The following is a 22,314-nucleotide window of genomic DNA, read 5'->3' as shown; positions in this document are numbered from 1 at the left end:
TTATCTTACTATATATTGTAATATCCCCAATTTCAGGAAAATTCCAGCGGATTCGAGTTTGTTCGGCAAGTAGTTTGTATTTTGAAGGTTCTAAGTCGTCATCCATTGAGTTTTAAAATCTGTAAGAGGAGATTTTGGAGTTGAAATCCTACGAGTGTTTGTTGATCAATATTTTGTTTGGGGGACTCAATTCAGGACTTATTTGGTTGGAGATCATTAGCTTGGATTAATATCTGAATTTGGCTTCAAGTAAGTAATCTTACTACTGGAACTGGCCATGGCCAGGCACTGGATGTATGCTAGCATGATGGATGAATGTTATGGTAGAATGACAGAATGATGAACTGATAGTTTAGTATAACCGATGTATATTCTTGCTGAGGATCTGAAAGTGTATTTGTGCACATAGATACTTGAATGCTGGCATGAGATGATATTTGATTTCATGAGGTTGTATATGATCTGTGGATATTGAGGCATTGTGTATGTTGTAGAGCCATGATGTTGAGGCATATATTTATATCATAGAATCATATTGTGATAATTATGGTATCGAGCCTATGATAGTGATTTTAATGATTAGTTAGAATGCCTAACTAGGTTTGTGTTTCCTTCGGGAATTCACCAGTTTTGTGTTTCCTTCGGGATTTACCAGTTTGTGTCTCCTTCAGGATTCACCAGTTTGTGTCTCCTCCTTCGGGATTCACCAGTTTTGTGTCTCCTTCGGGATTCACCAGTTTTGTGTCTCCTTCGGGGTTCACCAGTTTGTGTCTCCTTCGGGATTCACCAGTTTGTGTCTCCTTCGGGATTCACCAGTTTGTGTCTCCTTCGAGATTCACCAGTTTGTGTCTCCTTCAGGATTCACCAGTTATTGTGTCTCTTTTGAGATTCACCAGTTATTGTGTTTCTTTCGGGATTCACCAGATATTGTGTCTCCTTCGGGATTCATCAGTTTCTGTTTCCTTCGGGATTCACCAGTTATTATGTCTCCTTCTGGATTCATCAGTGTTTCCTTCGGGATTCACCAGATGTAGTGGGCATATTTAGCTATAGTAGGATAGAACTCAGTTTTTCATGTATGTATGTGTCCCATGAGGACTAGGATAATTTATATGTTACACCAGAGTTAGGCATCTAGAGAACATAAATTCCTAACCTAACTGCAGTAGTAGGGTCATTTACTGAGTATTTTATACTCAACCTTTCTTAATTTATGTTTTTCAGGTAAGGATAGGAACAGACCGGTGGGTGACGAGAGGGACCTGTGATCGTGCCATATGGGACATGTAAATCGCTTTCGCTCAGTTTACGTTTTCAAGCTATTTAAAAGTTTTGATTTGAAACTCGATGTTGGTCAAAATTTTATTTGTTTAAGTTATTTTTTCTTCATTATTTTAGGGGCCCCGAACAAAGGTTTTTCTTATTTGTTATTTATTTTGGAAAATTGTCTTTATTATTTTAATGAAAATTTATTTTCCTCAATGGCCAAAATGTTTTGAATGTAAATGTGTAATTATGAGTAACGACCCTTATCAGAGTACTCAAAAGGTCGGGTCATTACAACTATAGACCATTTAGGTTATTACTTAAGGTATGATCCACTTGTATGTCTCACATACATACTTAAGTTACATGAAATAACCACGGATCTTAGTTTATTGGATTTGAGTAAATGCATATAAAATAACATTTATTTTATTAATGATAATGTGTACAAAATGTTTATAAACTACGAGACCACCGGGAGAATTAGGACAATAATTTCAACACAAACAATATTTATAAAGCTCGAACAACAACCTAACTAACTCGTAGTTAAAATGGAAGTAAGAGGTCGATCCACAAGGAAATGTTATTTAATCTTTTCTTTAACCAAGCTTAACTATGAAAGCTATAAAACGGGGTTTTTTTTTTATTAAGACAAGAAACATGCTAAAAATCAAAAGATAAAGGATCATTGCAATTCTTATCATTGAATTCTACAAATTTAATTCACAATTAGATTAAGCACGGAACTACTTACTTAATCTAGATTAAACTAGTCTTTACAAAGGCAGACAACTAACATAACCTAGTCAAGAAAGTGTTCTAATCAACGATTAAGGTAGGATAGCCCTAACGCTAATCTATCCACATGCTTCTACCTCTATTGGGTTTCTTAGCGGTCATATAGAAGAGAAAACACGTGCATTAAGTTCTAGGATTCAATTGCATCAATTAATTGTTAAGATAGCTTACTCAATTAACTGAATTTTCTCCAAATCTAGTAATTAGTGCGTCCTAGGTTAGTTAGCCATTCAACACACAATTACTATTGCCTCTTGGAGATCTTGGCTAGACATTTTATCGAACATATTAAAAGCAACGTATTCAATCATTAGTGAATGTGACAAAACCAAGCATCTAGGCTAAACATGCTAAAGATATAGATCATTCAACATGCTTCAAGAATTAAAAGCGGATTCAAGAATGCTCAAATTCAGATTGCTAATGATAAAGAAAAGTAGAAAACTCAAAAGAATTTACAAGAACTCTTAGAATAGAAACAAGATTCAATTACTTCATAAATCCATAGACAAATTCATGAAGAATTTCAAGTAATTAATTACAAATAAAAAAGAAATCAAAATCTAACCTAGGTAGGAAACAAAATTACCTTAGAGACTAATTGATATAGAGAGAAATTCCAACCTCCATCGAAACCGTGCTTTCTCCTTTCAGCAAAAATGAAAGAAAACTATTTATAGTTGCAGGGATAGCATCGTAATGCCAAGGCCAATGTTGTAACGCTAAATCATAGAAAAGCCAAGTAGCGTTGGGCTAACATTGCGATGTTGTGCTTATGCTTGGTTGCACAAGGCGTGGGGGATGAATTGCGTCAAAATCTGGAGCGTTGTAACGCATCGAGTTTTTGCAGCAAAAAGCGAGTGTTCTATCTTTAATTCGATACTCGATGCTCGATGTTTCTTTACTTGGTAGACGATTCTCGATTATTCTGTAGCATTTACTTGATGATCGTTTTAGTAATTACTCGATGACTCGACAGCCTTACTCAATTATACTCGATAGTATTCTGGTAAATACTCGATGCTCGATTACTTGATGGTTGGTTATACTCGATGGCATTCTGGGTATTTACTCGATGACAATTTACTCGATTACTCGATAGCATTCACTGGCATTTACTCGATGCATTACTCGACGGCCTTTTACTCAATGATACTCGATGATACTCAATGGCATTTCAGTAATTACTCGATTCTCTTCAATTTGTTGATTTTCTTGGTCTTTTTTATCCTTTTGATAAAATTTTCTCTTAATGACTCCTAAACGCCTCGGGGACCATTTTACCTACAAAATTATCATTTAAAGAAAATAATCAATACAATTTTAGAGAAATTAACATAGAAAATATACATCCTTTAAAGACCTAACACTGACACCCCATGCAATCTCACTACCTCTTTCATGGATAAATGTGCCCACTTATTCACCGAGTAAGACTACTACCACCCAAATCACAGTAAAGTCCTTTGTTGTCTAAAGCAATCCTACGATGAAATACATAGATACATTCTTCCACTTCCATTCTGGTATGCTTAAGGGTTGAAACAAGTCAGTTGGCTTCTGCCTCAAAGCCTTCACTTGTTGACACACCAAGCACTTACCGACAAATTTTGCTATCTCTTTTTTCATGTCACTCCACAACTAGCAATGTTTTAAGTCTTGGTACATCTTCGTACTGTCAGGATGTATCGAAAATGGAGAATTATAAGCTTCTGACAATAGTTCATTCTTAAGGTCAATGTCTACATGTACACATAGGCGTCCTTAACAGAGAAGACCATTATCTGTGGATATTAAGAACTCACCACCCTATCTCGATTCCACCTTGTAGAATTTCTCAACAAGGTAAAGATTACCCCATTGAGCATGAATAATCTTCCATCTTAAGGATGATTGCACTGTCAATTGTGCCTAACGTGCAGTTACTTCCCCCACAGCTATTGCAATCCTAGCCAGCTCAAGATCCTTGCATAGATGAGTTTGTCTAGTAATCAAAGCTGTTGAATGGGTTGTCCTCCTACTTTAAGCATCTGCCACCATATTCGCCTTGCCTAGATGATATAGAATTTCATAATCATAATTCTTCACTAACTCTAGCCATCTGCGTTGTCTCATGTTTAACTCGTTCTGAGTGAAGGAGTATTTTAAGCTCTTATGATCTGTGAAAATTTGTATCACTTCTCCATATAAGTAATCTTTTCATATCATTAAAGTGAAAACCACTACTGCCAATTCCAAATCATGTGTAAGATAGTTCCGTTCATGATTCTTCAATTGACGAAAGACATAAGTGACTACCTTACCTTACTGCATCAGCACGCACCCCAATCCTTTCCTAGAGGCATCATTGAAAATAACAAAACTACCCGACTCATCTAGTACTGTAAGAACTAGAGCAGAAACCAACTTCTATTTGAGATCTTGGAAACTATCTTCATAAGTATTACTCCAAACAAAGGAAGTTTCTTTCTGGTCAACTGAGATAAGGAAGTGGCTATGCAAGAAAAATCCTTCAAAACAACGATAATAGCCTGCCAACCACAGGAAACTGCACATCCCACTGAATGTGGTTGGACGAGGACAACTCATAATTGCTTTAATCTTTGCAGGGTCAATAGATACTCCTTCCTTTGATACCATATGTCCTAGAAAAAGACACTTGCCTCAACCAAAACACACATTTAAAAAACTTGACATATAACTTATTCAACCTCAAAGTTTCCAAGACCTTTCGCAAATGCTCCTCATGCTCTGGCTCTGCCTTGAGTAAACCAAGATATCGTTAATAAAAACTATCATAAAAGTGTCGAGGAATTCCTTGAACACCCTATTCATTAGGTCCATAAACACTATCGAGGCATTTGGTAGGCCAAATTACATTACATTGAACTCATAATGACTATATCTGGAACGGAATGCAGTCAAGGGAATATCACTATCCTTTATTCTCAAATGACGGTATCCTTAATGAAGATTAATCTTAGATAAAACTATAGCCCCCTATAACTGATCGAACAAGTCATCAATCCTGTGAAAAGGGTACTTGCTCTTGATGGTTACTTTGTTCAACTCCCTATAGTCAATGCATAGGCATAGTGACCCGTCCTTTTTCTTCATAAATAACACTGATGCACACCAGGGTGATACACTTGGTCGTATGCAACCCTTATCAAGCAACTTCTGCAACTAAGTCTTGAGCTCTTTCAGCTCCACTGAAGCCATTCTATATAGAGCCTTCGAGATAGAAGTTGTGTCTAGCTCCAACTCGATCGTAAAATCTATTTCTTAATACGGTGGCAACCCTAGAAGATCCTTTGGAAAAACATCTGGATAATCTCTCACCACTGAATCTAAAGTCAAGTAGACCTCAGCTTCTCTGGTGTCAACCATACTGGCCAAAATACTCCAGGTGCCTTGGTTAAGAAATTATTTTAGGCAAGACCATGATCTCGACCCCTTTAAGCTTAAAGTTAGCTCCCATAGGAAGGTTAAAAATCACCTCCTTACGGGAGTAGTCTATACTGGCATGGTTAGCAGCCAATCAATCCATGCCCAATATGTTTCTATTAGGGAATTTATCAACCGTGTGCCCCTCCTGCTTGCAATGAAAAAAGACCTCGAAGTCAGCCAAACATCGTCCCCAATGACCTATTCTACATGAGTTACACACTTGCTGGCTTCTCTCTACCATTCCCGATTTGACAGCCTGATGCTTAAAGTGTCGAGGCAATTTGTCTAAGTACTGACTTTTCTGAATAGAATGAGGCTCGAAAGCCTTCTGATCTGCCTTCCTCATCTAACCAGAGGAAGGTCCTATGCCAAATGCCACTTAAGTGCTCGCTCACCAGTCGAGAGTTCATCTCAGCCGCCAAGCGAAGTGCTTCCATGTGATTGGTCAGTTTAAAGGCTCTTATAATACCTCGTATACTATTCTTCAAACCCTGACGAACCTCTCTACTCTCATATCCTCTGTAGTGATCAATTCCGGAGCAAAACGAGACAATGTGTCAAACTCTTGGTAATACACCTCCACAGACATGTGCCCCTGCCTCAGATCTAAGAACTTCTTCTGCTTATTGTACCTAAAGTTAGCAAGGAAGTACTTTGCATAGAAGCGTTGCTTGAACTACTCCCACATTACTGGTTCACCTCTCGCACCTATCATCCTCTTCACCGACTTCCACCAAATTTGTGATTTATCAGTAAGTATGAAGATGACAAACTGCACTTTCTATTCTTCTAGGCATTTCATATAACGAAAAATTGTCTCAATAGTCGACAACCAAAACTCTGCATTAGTAGGGTTCTTCAATGACCCGTGTAAGGTGCGGAGGTTGTATTTCTTTAAATCCTACAATTGTTTAGCCTCCACTGAAAAGTCTGACATGCTTTAGTTCTGGGTTAAATTCTGGGTCTAAACTTGTGACGTATAAACCTGCGAGGATGGTAATTGCTGGGACTGGGAAAACTGGGCCATTCGCTCGTCCAACATGTCTTTCACCTTACTTAACATTGTTGATGTGACTGCTTCCCCTATAGCTACTGCAAAATTAGTGAACTCTATTGAGACGGCTACGGGTATCGATGTCTGCGATGGCATAATCGTGTTTTGGGCTCGACAACTTCGTGCTTGGGTTCTCTGCCACCCTGACCCAGAGAGGTCTCTAGGCAGCAAGGGATCCTCCGGTACTAGAAGGTCCTGAACTTGTGAATCTTGAATTTTTGGATCCCCATCATGTGGATCCTAATCTTCAACTGGATCTCTACCTCTTCATATGTCAATCATGATTATAATCTAAACATAAGAGTGCATAAGATTATGGAATCTTTTTTTAAAGGGCATACCTGGCGATGACGAAGAATCTGTAGATGGTCAAAAGAAACAATCTAAACTTTCCTAGTAAATCAGTCTACATAAACCAAAACATGGGCTTTGATACCATCTATAACGCCTCAAGCCCAGGATTCGGGCCAAGATTCAGAATCTAGATTCGAAACCTGATGGTCCCGACATTCCCTTACGTCCCCTATTGTTGGGGTTGATGCCCTAAACTCATAGGATCCTATAGTTTGTAAACCTTGTATGAACAAACATTTCTGTGATTAATAATATTTTATATTTTTATTCACTTTGTCTATGAAATATATGGTATTTAGTTGCATTAACCAAAAACAAATAAACTAACATCCAAGGTCATCGTTGTAACTTAAACATGTATATGGAAACATACAGGTGGATCATGTTTAAATGATAACCTAAATGGCTTGTAGTATATGGATAAGGCTCGGTACCTTATCCTGGTGATACTACAAGTATGGCTCGCTTTGTAGGTGTTACAAATGTTGTAAAGTGCTACAAATGATCTGATCCTGATCATTCATGTATTAGACATGCAAGCGAGGATATTCTATACAAAGGAGTTTGTATAAGACCGAGCCACGAAATGTTTAGTCTCATTATATAACGCCGTTCATAATAGAGACTTTCATTTCATTAGGATGACCATGGGTAATAAGGGTGGTCATTCAAACCGCAAAAATCAAACCGAACCGAACTGAAAATTCAGTGAAACTGAAAAATGCGGTTCGATCCGGTTTGAAGAAATTTTTGAAACCGAATTAATTCGGTCGGTTCGGTTTCACTTTCGAAAATCGAATTTGAAACCGAACCGAATCGTTTTTAACTAATATATTTATTTATTTATATATATATTAAAAAAGAGTAAAACCAAATTTAAAACCGAACCGTTTTTAATTTAAAGAATAAAATCGAATTTAAAACCGAACCAAATTAAACCATTCTTTAAATTAAAAAAAAATATAACATGGATTTTTTAAAAATGCCAAAACCGAATTTGAAACCGAACCAAACCGTATATATGCAGTTTGGTTCGGTTCAGTTTGAACCAATAAATCAGTTCGGTTCGGTTTCACATTTTAAAAAATTTGGTTCGGTTCGGTTTAGAACCGAATTGTTTCTACCCTAATGGGTAACATGACCTTAATCCTGAGTGAGTTGTGAACTCCCGCCTATGATGGCGGTCCTTTGATTTGTATGGATGAGAGTGGCCAGATCGCCAACTCAACAAGCCTACCATTTTGGGGATTCGTCTGAATGGAAAATTGGGAACTCAGCTACATAAGATGGAATTCACACCTTCCTCGAAGCAGAGGTAAGTAGATAAATTGCTCCTTAAATGCTGATTCCAGGTCTTGAACAATGTGGCACCACACCCTCTCCTGGCCCGAGAGGGGTTTAGTCATAGTGGGACTATGATCTATTGTTCATTAGAGGGATCAGTGGTACTTAAGGAGTTCGATGTAACTACAAGGGCAAAACAGTAATTTGGTCCAGCTGTACTTACGGACAATTTGTGAAGGGCCATCTACTGTTATTTGTTTATATCCAATGGACACAGAAATATATCTGTAGTGCAAAGAGTGCATCTGTCTGTCTTTAGTGGAGTACCCGACAATTAACAGATGGTGGATAAAGTGATTAAAGAGTTTAATAAGTTATTCACGCACTGTTGGAGCTTCAAACTACAGGTCCATAAGGTCCCCTTGGTAGCTCAAAGGATTTAGTTGAGAATCAGTTTTTGGGTTAATTTGAAATGTTCAAATTAATAAGAGGGAATTTAATTATATATTATTCAATTATATATGATATAATTCACATAATGTATATGATACATTATAGTTTAACTGGAGAAACAAATACTTGAATATGATTCAAATATATTTTCTATAAAAAAAGATTCATAGATGTTAAATTTAATATAAACATGATTTATATTAAAAGCCATAAAATAGAAAAAAAAATATATGGTTTATATATTGTATATGATGCAATATTAAAACTATAAGTTATAAATATAATATGATAAGTTAGTTATCATATTTGTTTATAATTATTAATTATTTGATAATTATCCCCTTTTTTCTCTCTAACCGCCTTAGTGGGAAGTTAAGTGGTTTTATAGCAAGATGGGATAAATAAAATTTGATTTTATTATTCCATAGTATAGTATTACACGATTTGGTTGAGAGCCTATGCGATAACCGCACTAAGTCTAAACGATTGAAGAATTATCAATGTGATAGAGTTGTCTTCCTTTAATCGTCTTCCTCCTCTAAACCACAAACTCTCTCTAACCAAAATAGCCAGAGCCCACCACTCCTAGATTCTCACCCCGAGAATGACAAGGTAACTGAGTGGTAGTGTCCTCTCCCTTTGGTTCGAGTTCTAGTTGTTGTTGTTCATTGCTGATCGACATGTTCGTGAACGTATGAGGGATTTACTTAAAGAAGAGTTCTTTAAAGGTATAATCTCTATACTTTTTTTCTTCGTAGTAAGCATGTTGTAATTTATGTTTGATGCATAATCTGCTCTGTTGATTGTAAATGTTTGTTTCAATCGAAATGGAGTTTAGACGATCCTCTTCTGCTCAAAGGTTCTCTGTAAAATGAGATCCTTCACTTGCAACCTAGCTATGTTGTCTTTACATGACTTGAGTGCTTATAGAAGTAAAAGTTGTCCCCACAAACCAACCCGAGTCCTTTTGACATGCTTTTTCATCACTCACATGCATCCTAGGAAAATTCCAGGAGGTCACCCTGAAGGAACTCGATTTACAAGGAGATCCATGAGCGGAAGCGGATCGTCCAAATTCCATTTAGATTGATAACATACATTTACAATAAACAAATAGATTATGCATATTAAGTAAAATTACAGCATGCTTTTTAAACAACAAAAGGGTTCAAGTGATTATATCTTTGAAAAATACTTCTTCGCGTACAACCCTTGAACTGTCATGAACTCCTCGAACAGTCACGAACTCCTCGAACAGCAACAAAAACGAACCAAAAGTGTGAAGACACTACCACTTGGTATCCTCGATATTCTCAGGATGAGAACCCAGGAATGGTGGGCTCTCACTATTTTAGTTAGGAGGGAGTTTGAGAGTTTGGAGGAGGAAGACGAATGAGAAAGAGCACTATCGTATAGCAAGATCTTCTCAATCGTGTAGTATAAAGACTCCTATCATATAGGCTCTCTATTTTCATATAGAACACACTATGAAAAAGAAGAAAACTATTTTTCTTTTTATTCCTTTTTCCATAAAAAAACCACTTAACCACCCACTAAGGTGGTTAGAGAGAAAAAGGGGATTATTATTCTAAATAATAAATAATATAAATAAATATGATAACCAATTTATCATATTATATTTATAACCTATAGTTTTAATATAGCATCACATACAATATAAATTATAGTTCTTTTCCTTTATTTTATGACATTTAATATAATCATATTTATATTAAATTTAATAACTATGAATTTCATTCATAGAAAATATATTTGAATCACATTTAAATATTTATTCCTCCAATTAAATTATAATGTATCAAATGCATTATATCAATTATATCATATATAATTTAATTAATTTAATTATATCATATACAATTAAATTCCTTCTTATTAATTTGAACAATTTAAATTAACCCAAAAACTGATTCTCAATTAAATACTTTTGAGCTACCAAGTGGACCTTATGGGCCTATAGCTTGAAGTTCCAACGGTACGTGAATAATTAATTAAACTCTTTGATTATATTATCCACCATCTGTTAACATTCGAGCACTCCCTAAATACCAATAGCTGCACTCTTTACACTACAGATATATTTCTGTGTCCATAGGATATAACCAATCAATAGTACGATGACCCTTCACAAATTGCTAGTAAGTACAGTTGGGCCAAATTATTATTTTGCCCCTATAGTTACATCTAACTCCTTAAGTATCACTGATCCCTCTAATGAGCAATAGATCATAGTTCTATTATTATTAAACCCCTCTCGGGCTAGGAGAGGGTGTGACGCCACATTGTTCAAGACCCGAAATCAGCCTTTAAGGGAGCAATTTATCTATTTATCCGTGCTTCGGGAAAGGAGTGAATTCCATCTTGTATAGCTGAGTTTCCAGATCCCCGATCAAACGAATCCCAAAATGGTAGGCTTATTGAGTCAGCGATCTGGACACTCTCACCCATACAAATCAAAGGATCGCCCTCATAGGCAGAAGTTCACAACTCACTCAGGATTAAGGTCATGTTATCTATGGTCATCCTAGTGAAATGAAAGTCTCTATTATGAACGACGTTATATAATGAGACTAAATATTTCGTGGTTTGGTCTTATACAAACTCCTTTGTATAGAATATCCCTGCTCGTATGTCTAATACATGAATGATCAGGATCAAATCATTTGTAACACTTTACAACATTTGTAACACCTACAAAGTAGGTCATACTCGTAATGTCACCAGAATAAGGTACCTAGCCTTATCCATATACTACAGACCATTTAGGTTATCACTTAAACATGATCTACCTGTATGTATCCACACACATGTTTAAGTTACAACGATAACCTTGGATGTTAGTTTATTGGTTTGTGGTTAATGCAACTAAAATACATATATTTCATAGACAAAGTGAATAAAATATCAAATATTATTAAACACTTACAGGTTTGTTCATACAAGGTTTACAAACTATAGTACCCTACAAAACTTAGGGCATCAACCCCAACACACACAACATATAATTGCTCCAAGCTAAGCACGCTTAACTTTGGAGTTTTTATGATTGAGCCATCGAAAAGGAAAGTGCATCTTGTTGGTATAGGTAGTAACTTTCAATTCTTTTAAGCCTTTCTTAACCATACTTTCATGTCCTCAAAATTCCTCTCATTTGGATGTGATATTGGTTCATTCATATACCTCTCCTGAACTCGAGTCGTTACATAACATGCCCACCAGCTTCCGCTTAGTTCGTCCTTTAACAACATCTTACTGGGAGAGGTTCCGCTCTGATACCATTTGTAACGACCCAACTTTCTAAGATATCTAATAAGGTCGTTACTTCATGCACGCATAAACTTGTACATAAATATTTACATTTAAAATAAGAAAATTGGACTATTTTATTAAATAAAGAATCAAACAAAATTTCAACTAAAGATTTCACACCGTTTGATTCGAGGTACCCCTAAAATATAAATTTTTAAATAGGAAAATTTTAATTGAAATTGAAAATCTCTAACACCTAGATTCTGTCAAAATCAAGTCCATGAAAAGAAAACTATAAAACATGAAAAAGACATGAACTCAAATGCAGAAGCGTTTTCTAGTCTCATTGGCATTGTCACGGATTCCTCTTGTCAGTCGCCCCAGTATCCTTGCCCTCACCTGAAAAACATGTAAACATAAAGGATGAGTATAAAATACTCAGTAAGCGATCCCATTACGGGCATTAGGCCATGTATTCACATGCAGTGAATGCTTGGGCTAATGGGTCAAGCAAACTGTAACTATTTCTGAGTGGCAACCTAATGGGATAATCTATCTTGCCTTGACCTGCATGTCTAGAGGCCTAATAGCACACCATCAAAACATAAAAAAAAATTGAAAGTAAACCTGTCGATTCACGAAATTGTAACATGCAAATTAACTCGTCGGCTCATGCATAATTAGTGGCCTGAAGACACACCATCAAAACATGACACTAGACCCAACGGTCTCCTGAAATAAAACATGCGTCAAGGCGAGACAGTAAATCGCCCCTGCTGGTCTAATCATGCATCACATACATAAATTTCATTAATGATCCCACAACATAAATCATAACATATCATGTAAATTCAATCATGCTCATAATACCCATAACTTTCATGCAACCAAAAAAAGTGTATCACATAGTCCAAATCATGTTTCTAGAGTCCATTAAATAACTTGGTAAAAGGGCGTCTGACACAAAGGCACCGTAATAGCACCACTTACCTAAAATTAAGTCAAGAAAAGTTATCACGAAAATGGACTCCAACAAATTACTGGAATTAAAATCCTAAAAAATAAATCCCATTCAAATTTCAAACATTAAGCCCAATTCCAAGCATAATTTACCCAAACAAAAGAGTTTTTTTCTTTTCTTTCTTTTTTTTGGAAAGGTATTGTAATTAAAGTGTGGAGTGGGGGAATCTAATCTCAAACCTCGAGGTCGATAGTATGAACACTATGCTAGTTGAGCTACGCTCTTGTTGGCTGCACACTTAACGAGGGTTGTTCCCTTGTTTAATAATTTTTTTTTTCCTTTCTCAAATCCTAGGCACACCACATATATTTATATACTTTTAAAACCTTTTTTCTTTTCCTAATTAAATTCCAATTCCAAACTAAAATCTTTTCCAAAACCCAAAATTCTTCTCCTTTTCCTTCTTAATATCAAATCTTTAATCCATAAAAAAAAATACCAAAATTAAAATATCAATTAAATCCAAATAATTTGATTATCTCTAACATCAATAGGAGATAAAACTCAATATTTTTTCAAGATAATCAATTAAATTCAAATTAGCCATTGAGGCTTTATAATTATATCAATTTGGTCCTCGAATTACTAAAATTAAAGGTAACTAGAATTCAATAATTCGACATAATTATCCTAATTTTTTTGAAAACTGGTCACAGTACTTATACAAAATTTACAAAGAAGATGACTCCCCAACCGGAGGGCAAATATCGAGACAAACGAATGGCACATGATACTGATTGGAATCACCTATGCGATTGATGGAAAACTGAGGAATTTAAGGTATGCATTATGTACATATGAAAAAGACATTCTTGAGTATTTTACTTCTAATTATTATTTCTTGCATTATAGTATACATTGCAGAAAATGTCTAAAACCATTCTAAGTCTCAAGCAGCGCTGCTATTCAATCATATTGATGTATGTACAAATTTTGAGATTTGAAGTATATTGTGAGCTAAATTTGTTTATTGATGTATGTATTCTTGAATATTTATTTTTTGGGAATTCTGATAGTTTTGTTGAGAACAAGTGGTTATGGAATATTATTGGGAGTGTGTTTCTTTGAATAAGTTCAAGGTAAATTTTTGGTTTTGTTGTGATAGTATCGTTATGCTGCCGAAAATTTTCCATTGTCTTGGTAGCTTATATCTAGGTAACCAAGCTTCTCTTTTTCAAGATCTTGAAAAAGAAGATTCTTTCATCTATTGATATCAACTCTCGAGATCTATCTGTTTTTCTTGGAAGAATATGTTTGAATTAGTTATTTCCTATTTTTTCATCTTGTGTATGAGCTGAGAAAGAAAGATTGCTAAAATAATGTCATCTTTTGTTGTTTCTTCTTCAATATTTAAGACACCTTTGGAAGAGACATGGAAGGCATTGTCGTCGTTTGCATGTCTCCGCCGCATGCGCCGCCAAGTTTGTTCTACCCTATACTTTTAATGATGTTGTTTGTGTGTTTTTTAGGTGTTTGGAAGGGGTGGGGAGGAGATGGATTTATTACAACAACAAGGGATTCACGTAAAAATTATTCCTGGTAAGTACATTTTTTAATGCTTGCAATTTTAAGAACAGTTTCTAAGTGTTTTCAAGTGACTCTAATGATATGAAAATTCCTGTTTAAGAAGTTATAGTGTGCTTATTTCTCTTTGGACCATATTGGATTAGAATATAATACCCGTTTATGACTCATGGATACTATTTATTTGTAGTTTAGATTTGATTAAAGGTGCTTGAGTTTGTGGGTTGCACTATGGTAGTTTGTGGGTTATTCATGCACTATGGTAGTTTTTGTGACAACTTTTGAGATTTGAAGTACATTGTGAACTAAATTTGCTTATTGATGTATGTGTTCTTGAATATTCATTTTTTGGGAATTCTGATAGTTCTATTGAGAACAAGTGTTGTGAAATATTTTTGGGAGTGTGTTTCTTTGAACAGGTTCAAGGTAATTTTTTTGTTTTGTTGTAGTAGCATCGTTATGCTGTCGAAAATTTTTCATCGTCTTCGTATCTCATATCTAGGTAACCAAGTTCTCTTCTTCAAGATCTTGAAAAAGAAGATTCTCTCGTTTATTCAACTATTGAGTTTTCTTATTTTGCAGGTGCAACAAATGAGTAAAGATTTGGTATCGCAACCTCTTTATGCTTTTTCTTGGGGAACTCTAGATCCAACACATTCACTACAAGAATTTTGCCTTGAATGTACCATTTATTCACATTCCCAATAAACACGGTTAGTTGAATATGAATTTTGATCACATTTTCACTTTCAATCCTTTGTTTTAGACCTTTATTGTTTGTGATCCTTTGAACAATAGTGGTCAAACAAAGATGCCTATAACCAGACACTGCTGAAGTTGGGGGGTCTGTTCAAGAAGAATTATGAAGGGATCCATACTTATCAAGTGGAGAAGGACAGTAAACTCATAATGTTTGTATTACTTGTAATTTGTGTTTTCAAGGCCTGAATTATTGTATGACCTTTTAAATTATAATTTTATAGCAGAATTTGCAGATTAAATGTAATAGATTTACAATCCATACATGAATAATATGTCATAGCCACAGCGTTCGATGATGATGTGTCATGTTATACTTTTTGACCGAAAAAATGGATTTGGCAACAGAATTTAAAAAAAAAACGGACAATAATTGATAAAACGGACAGATTCCAGGCTTCAATGTCGGTTTAAAGAACTTCATTTGATTCTTGGGCTTCAATTGCAATCGACATTAAAGACAACCGACATTAAAGTGCTTTAATAACACTATCTTTAATGTCGGTTGTCTTCTAGTGAGGGATTATAGCCTACTTATGCCATAAGCCAAAAAAGGTATGTGGCTCAATTTTTTAATCCTACTTCAATAAATATTTTCTTTCTATAACTTTTACTCTAACATGTAGAAAGAGGAGGGTAGAGAGATTGATCAAATTGAACTATTTCAACTTACTCATCATAGTGCAAAAAATGGATAGTTGAGTGAAGAGGTAAAAAAGAAACATGTAAGTAAAAACTTTTGTTATTATTTTGTACTATTTTACTATAAACTAATCTCTATGCATAATAGAGAATAGAGCGAAATGATGGCATTAAAAGTTGCTGTATTGCAAGAAGGTGCCGAGCCTCTAAATGAAAAAAAGAAATGTGAACGAGTACTTGGTAAACGATCTGGACATGTAAAGGGTCTTGGTTGGGGACCGAAACCAAGATCTAAACAACCTGAAACAAGTATGCAAGCAACAACTATATTGCTCAGTTGGAAGCCATAATCGAAAGGCAACAAAAACAATTTGAAGACAGAATGAAGGTTATGGAAGAAACATTAGCAAGGTTGACAAGTGAATCAGATAGGTCAAATGAAGAAAGGGTTTATAACAATTTGTAGTGACATTGCTATTCTACAGTAATTGTTTGTGTTAATTTGTGATGAATTATGATTAATGGGAGTGGAAATCCGTGGAAATGTGACGGGGAGGAAATCGAGTATTAGTAATGATTATCATGGAGTAAAAGTGAATATATTGAGAAAAATTGTAGTATGTACCAAATAAAGCATGTGATGATTTATAAGTTACTTAAGATTGATCTTTCGAAACTTTATTTGAAAAAAGATGTACGATTGTTCTCTCTAAGTTTAGTATTTTTTAAGTTTATTTGAAAAGCATATGACAAACCTCTTTTAAGATTCCATCATATAAGATACAATGATGCTTATACACAAATGTTTAACTTTTATATTTGCCATATAGGATTTCCAAACTACTTCAGAAATAATGTTTTTGCTAAAGACGTACACATTTGCTTTGCTTTAGCATATTTATAAGTTTTGTTGTTCTTATTTCTTATATGTCAGGTATATCGATGGTTTTGAGTATTCATTGCAACCACACATTTTGTTAAAGCTTGAAGAACTTGGTATTTTTTTTTTCCCCACTAACAAAGTGTAACTTTTTGTGCACTAACAACGTAACTTATCATACTTATTTTGGAAAATTGGTGGATGTTCACTTTGACAAATGGTATTTAGAATATAGACATTTTTTTTTAAAGATATAACAGATTAATTAATATCTTTGATTTTATATTGTTTTGTGTTGAAGTGTTGATATTAGGTTAGCTTACATTATACTTTAGATTTTTCAAAAAATAACAAATAACTTTTAGCGATGTTTTATGTGATGTCAGAAATAAAACAATTTAGTAACTTGGCAAATGTTTAATTTTTATGATGTTGGATATTTAGTGACAACAATAATGTCAGTAAAGGATTAGAATTTGTTGTTCTAACTACATTTTTTGTGACGAAAGGTACGTCAATAAAGCTCCTCATTAATGACAAGCAAATATTCACCTTGAATATAAGCTTGATGCGCCAATAAACATAATTTCAGTGACGCGTTTTCGTCATTGAAAATGAAAATTTAGTGACGTTGTATTATCGTGTCACTAAAAGTTAAGAAGACGCGGAACTACAAACGTTTTGAGCGACAAAATGATCACACCACTAAAACATTTAGTTGCGTTATTTAATTTTTAGTGAAGTTTTTTCTGTGTCATTAAAAGTGTAATTTCTTGTAGTGATCTCACTTACACATTATCAAATACAACATTAAATTTAAAAATAAAAATAAAAATAATATATATATATATATATAAATGAGCTTTCCTAGTTAGTTCAGTTGAATAGTAGTTTTTGACCAAACATTTGAATGGTTGGAGAGATGACTAAAAAGGAACAATACAAAAACTCAAGAACCCAATTCACTAACAAAAATCTCCCAAGTTCTAAACATGCAATTATGTAAATTGTCAAAATTTGGTAACATTAAGTCTTCTAAAGTTCGAGAAATATTTCTATAATCAGCTGAAGAAAAATAGTACACAGAGAGACACGTAAGAGTCACCAAAAGAAAAAATGTACAAAATTAATTAAACAAATGTACAAAAATGTATTTCTTTTCCATTATTGGAAGAAAAAAACCAAGGGAAAAGGCAATTACCTCCAGAAATATAATATACTGTTTAAGATGATCATAATTAATGACCTTTTTAAATTTATTGTGAATAAAAAGTAATGTAGAGAGAGAATTCAGACCAAAGCGAAGATTGTTGCATGAAAATACCTCAAAAATACATACACTTTTTCACCGTCCAGTCCCCCGTTTGATCCCACCTTAATTAAACAAAAAAAAAACAAAACAAAAACAACTAATTATGACGCCAACATGTCGTGTTCTGGTTCTGGTGCAATCCAAATGTCGAAGGAGAAGGAGAATCCAAATTCGACATGTCGTTATTTATCATCTCATGATTCTGAAATATAGGATGATCCGGCTGGTTACCCGCCACCGGTCTCAGCCCAAGAAAATCCCTCGTTATGTCTCCGGCAGCGGCGGCGCCACCGTTTTTGCCACCGTCTTTATTATTACCTCTATTATTATTATTCATCAGTATCCCATTGAGAGCTTCTTCAAACGAGGCCTCTTCAAAACCCATCACGTGATGAAAAAGTGGGGCAATTTCAGCAGGACATGAATTATTATTATTATGATTATTATTCAATTCCCATGCAGGACAAGAAGCAAAAGGTTGCCCCGGCCCCGGACCCGGACCCGGTAACCCGAATCCGATTGAAGTAGGGTTATTAGGGTTTTGAGAAGAAGGAAAGAAAGGGTCTTGGTGTTCAAATTTAAGAGGAAAATGAGGGGAAATAGATGGGAAATTAAGGGATGTTTTTGGAGTTGGATTATTATTATTAAAATTGGTACTTTCCTGAGCCAAGGCATTGCAGAATGCTCTGTGGGTTATGAAACTGTCCCTCCTGCAAGTCCAAAACAATACAACACATAAACAAACAAATTTTTATCACTGCCCCATAAATTTTTCTCTGCACTACTACTCAAAATGCTCCCACATTATTATGCCCTCTTTCTCTCTCCTCTCTCTCGCTCTCACTTTTCACAAGAAGTTGTATGGTCTATTCTCAATTTAACTCCCAAAATAGTTTAATGGTTAAAACATTTAAAACCGTCACTTATAAGGGATGTTTGAATTCCCAACTTCAAATAGAAACCTACTTCATATTTAAACTCCAATTATAATAATTTGTATTTTTAATTATTATAACCTACATATAATTAGAATATTACTATCTGTACCCTTAATATAAACTATTATAACTAATAGATGATAACCACTTATTATAATAATCATCATAAATGAGTTATACTTAACTAGGAAAGCAATTTTACTTTGAAGTGATAGATTATTTGGGGAAATGATTGAATTTATCATTAATTTGAAGGCATTTGAAATTTAGAGGTTTTGTGTGTGTGTGTGTTTTGAATTGCATTCATTAAGAAAAGCTAAGTACTTTACCTAGAGAAGAGGGTTCCACAGTCACATCTATACTCTTTAGTGCCACAAATCTTGGAGTGAGCTTTCCAATCTGATTGAACTGCATATCTCTTTGAACACTTTTCACATTTCCACTTCTTCTCGCCATGCTTTCTGCAGAAGTGCTTCTTGATCCCGGTTAGATCTCCAAGAGCCCTCGACGGGTGATGGTGCACGCAGGTCGGTTCGGGGCACACGTACACCTTCTTCCTCACTTCCTTGTTGCCTCTTTGCTTTAGCTTCCATGGTAGATTGTGTCCTCTTCTATGGAGTTGCAAATTCTGATCTCTTTGAAACCCTTTCTTACAGATCTCACATATGAATCTATTCGTTGCCAGAAGCGATTTTGGTGACAAGGCTATCACTTCAGCTTCTGGGTCTGATTCAAAATTCAAAATTCAAACCTTTTTTTTTTAAGTATTACAGTAATTTGAACACAGGATCTTAATAAACAAAATTCCAATAAATCAAATCATTCATTCATTTATTCTTAACGAAACAAGACCTGGGTTGCCGGGAAGATTTCGCTTCCTCTTTGACGGTGGCGGTGGCAGTGGCGATGGCGGTAGCGGTAGCGGTTGATTTGTGGAAGCAGAGGATTGATGAGAATACATAGGGCCAGTGGTGGTAATTTCATTTCTTGTTAATATTTCTCCAGATGTACAAGTCAAGACTGACAAACTCTCATCCACCATTAAATTGCCTTTCATCATCATCATCATCATCCTCTTTCACTTCATTAAATTCAACTGCAAAACCCCTTCATAAATGAGAGCATATAGTGAAAGAACCTTCAAACAACATCAAGGAATTATAGCTCTATCGTGAGAGATAGATCTGAAGAAAACAACCCTAATTCAGTAGAAAAACACAAAAAAAAAATCAAAACTCGGAGAGACTATTAATTATCCATGAATATTATCAATTTTCAAAGTTCATAGATTTAATTTAGATCTCCTTCACCCAAAAAAAATAAAAAGAAAAAGAAAAGAATGAGAGGGGGTTGGTATGCATGTGAAGAGAAAGGAAAATAAAATGAAAAATTAGGAGGTGGGGGATTTTAGCAACAAAAAGAAAACCTTGTACCACTGGCCTCTTGAATGTTTTCAACAAACTTTCCTGCTGCCTCCTGCTAAAAGCCTAAAACCAAACAAGCTTTCAGTACAAAACCAAAAAAGAAAAAAGGCCCATTTCCTTTCTCAATACCAATTATTTCAATTTATTATTAATTTTTTTAAAAAAAATTACTGTGTATAAAAAAAAAATAAAAGAGATTCCAGTGGAGAGAGAGAGATCTACACAAAGCTTTGTTCTGATGTGAGCTAGGTTGCTGTCTTTTTCTTTGTCATGTTCCTTTGTTGAATTTTATTTTTTTTTTTTTCTAAAAAGAAAAAATCAGTAGTCCTCTCTAATAATTGAATTACAGCAGCAACTTTATTATAAAGTTTTAATTTTTAAACCTAAACCCTACCAAGAAAATGATATTAAACAATGTAATAATCCACGTTTGACTCTAGGGTTAAATGATGAAGCTTTGATTTGTGTTACAAAGAAAAGCAGGAAGAAAATAAAGGGATCTCAAAATGGAAAGAAAACAAAAAAAACAAAGATAATATTCCTACACAGCTAGCTGATGCTGATATGAACAAAATAAATATTATATATAATAATAATAATAATAAAAGTTTATTATATCATGGACTTTTTTAACATGTTCACGGGCATAAAGTATAGTAAAAAAAATAAATAAATGTAAAAAAAAGAAAGTTTTTATCTTTCTGGCTTCTGTCTGTGTGCTGTTTTCACTGGCATGCATGATTGGTTCAGTGATTGAAACTCACCAGACATATTGCTCATGTCTTTCAAAGAATATAGCTTTCCCCTCCCTTTTTCCCACCTTAATAAAGAACATTAATTTTTTTTAGTTTTATCGTTGGTTTTCAAATTATATCCTTATTGTTTCAGATGTTTTATTTGGTCAAACTCTTTGTTTGTTCGAAAATAAATAATTATAAGGAAAACCTTTGAATTTAATTTACAACCTCTTAATAATTGTATCTAATATTATCTTTTAGATTTTTCAATTTAGATCATTTATGTACATTACATTAGTGGTGTAAATTGATATTTACTAGGCTTTTTTGACATTAATCCATGTAGGTTGATAATTAAAAGTATGAAAAGTAAATAAAACAAAACCCCACCGATATCCTTTTGAATTTTCTCTCAAACCTTAAACAAATGAGCTACAATAATTTAATTAAAATTCAACCATTGTCTCAAAATCCCATTTGGATTTTAGTGAGAAAGTTAGCAAAGCTTTTTTTTTTCCTTGCTTTTACATTTACTTTTATAGACGACTCATAATATTCAAACTCGTTTTAATAGAACGACATGATTATAGTGGTGATTGGAAGCTTTAATTTAAGATCGCTTAGGATTGAAAAACATTAGAAGATTAGAGTTAAATTCGAAGTTTAGTCTCCAAACTTTCAATTTTTTTTAATAGATTTTTAAACAATTTTAAGAAGTGTCATAAACCTCCAAACCCTAATAATTCTGAATTTTTGACTTTGTATTTAAAAAAGTCATCAAGTTTTCAGGTTTGATGTCTTGCAAGTTATTGACTTATTGATATTTCTTAACATTCACATACCTATCAAATATAAAATTAAAAGTTTAATGATGGTTAAAACACAAAATCTAATTTTATATAAATAATATATATATATATATATATTCATAATTTAAATTATATATATATATATATCATTAATTTAAAATTATACGTATTAAATATATATATATTGCAGATTTATACTAATTAGACAAAAAAAAATTGAAAATTTATAGATTTATTTGATATTTTTAAAACTAAAAAATTATTAAAGACATTTAAAGTTCAGAAGACTGCTAAATAGTAACATACAACATCAAAACGAAAACGTATACTTTAACC

General features: G+C 34.1%; 1 protein-coding gene across 3 annotated transcripts; it reads right to left on the bottom strand.

The window, feature by feature from the left end:
* Nucleotides 1–17,975: 17,975 nt before the first annotated feature.
* LOC120086561 (zinc finger protein BALDIBIS-like) lies at nucleotides 17,976–20,595 on the bottom strand. Of its 3 annotated transcripts, none has more exons than XM_039043276.1 (4): nucleotides 20,442–20,595; nucleotides 19,861–20,104; nucleotides 19,338–19,734; nucleotides 17,976–18,780 (listed from the first exon to the last, which is right to left on the bottom strand). In XM_039043276.1, exons 2-4 carry the CDS (start codon nucleotides 20,078–20,080, stop codon nucleotides 18,168–18,170), a joined length of 1,230 nt encoding a protein of 409 aa, XP_038899204.1. In that variant the 5' UTR covers nucleotides 20,081–20,104; nucleotides 20,442–20,595; the 3' UTR covers nucleotides 17,976–18,167. The 3 variants fall into 3 exon arrangements, with proteins under 3 accessions (XP_038899204.1, XP_038899203.1, XP_038899205.1); XM_039043275.1 differs by having other exon boundaries at nucleotides 20,435–20,587; XM_039043277.1 differs by having other exon boundaries at nucleotides 19,861–20,115; nucleotides 20,442–20,458.
* Between the last annotated feature and the right edge of the window lie 1,719 nt (nucleotides 20,596–22,314).

This window comes from Benincasa hispida, chromosome 9 (genome assembly GCF_009727055.1).
Source record: "Benincasa hispida cultivar B227 chromosome 9, ASM972705v1, whole genome shotgun sequence".
NCBI lineage: Eukaryota > Viridiplantae > Streptophyta > Magnoliopsida > Cucurbitales > Cucurbitaceae > Benincasa > Benincasa hispida.
Note: the sequence above shows the minus strand (reverse complement) of the source record. Positions and strands in the feature narration are given on the sequence as shown.

Excerpts from the sequence above, each read along its gene's own strand:
- LOC120086561 (XM_039043276.1), bottom strand. The coding sequence starts at position 20,080 with ATGATGATGATGATGATGAAAGGCAATTTAATGGTGGATGAGAGTTTG. Across the intron at positions 19,735-19,860 it reads AAATCTTCCCGGCAACCCAG|ACCCAGAAGCTGAAGTGATA; the intron begins GTCTTGTTTCGT and ends ATTTTGAATCAG. Across the intron at positions 18,781-19,337 it reads TGTGGAACCCTCTTCTCTAG|GAGGGACAGTTTCATAACCC; the intron begins GTAAAGTACTTA and ends TTGGACTTGCAG.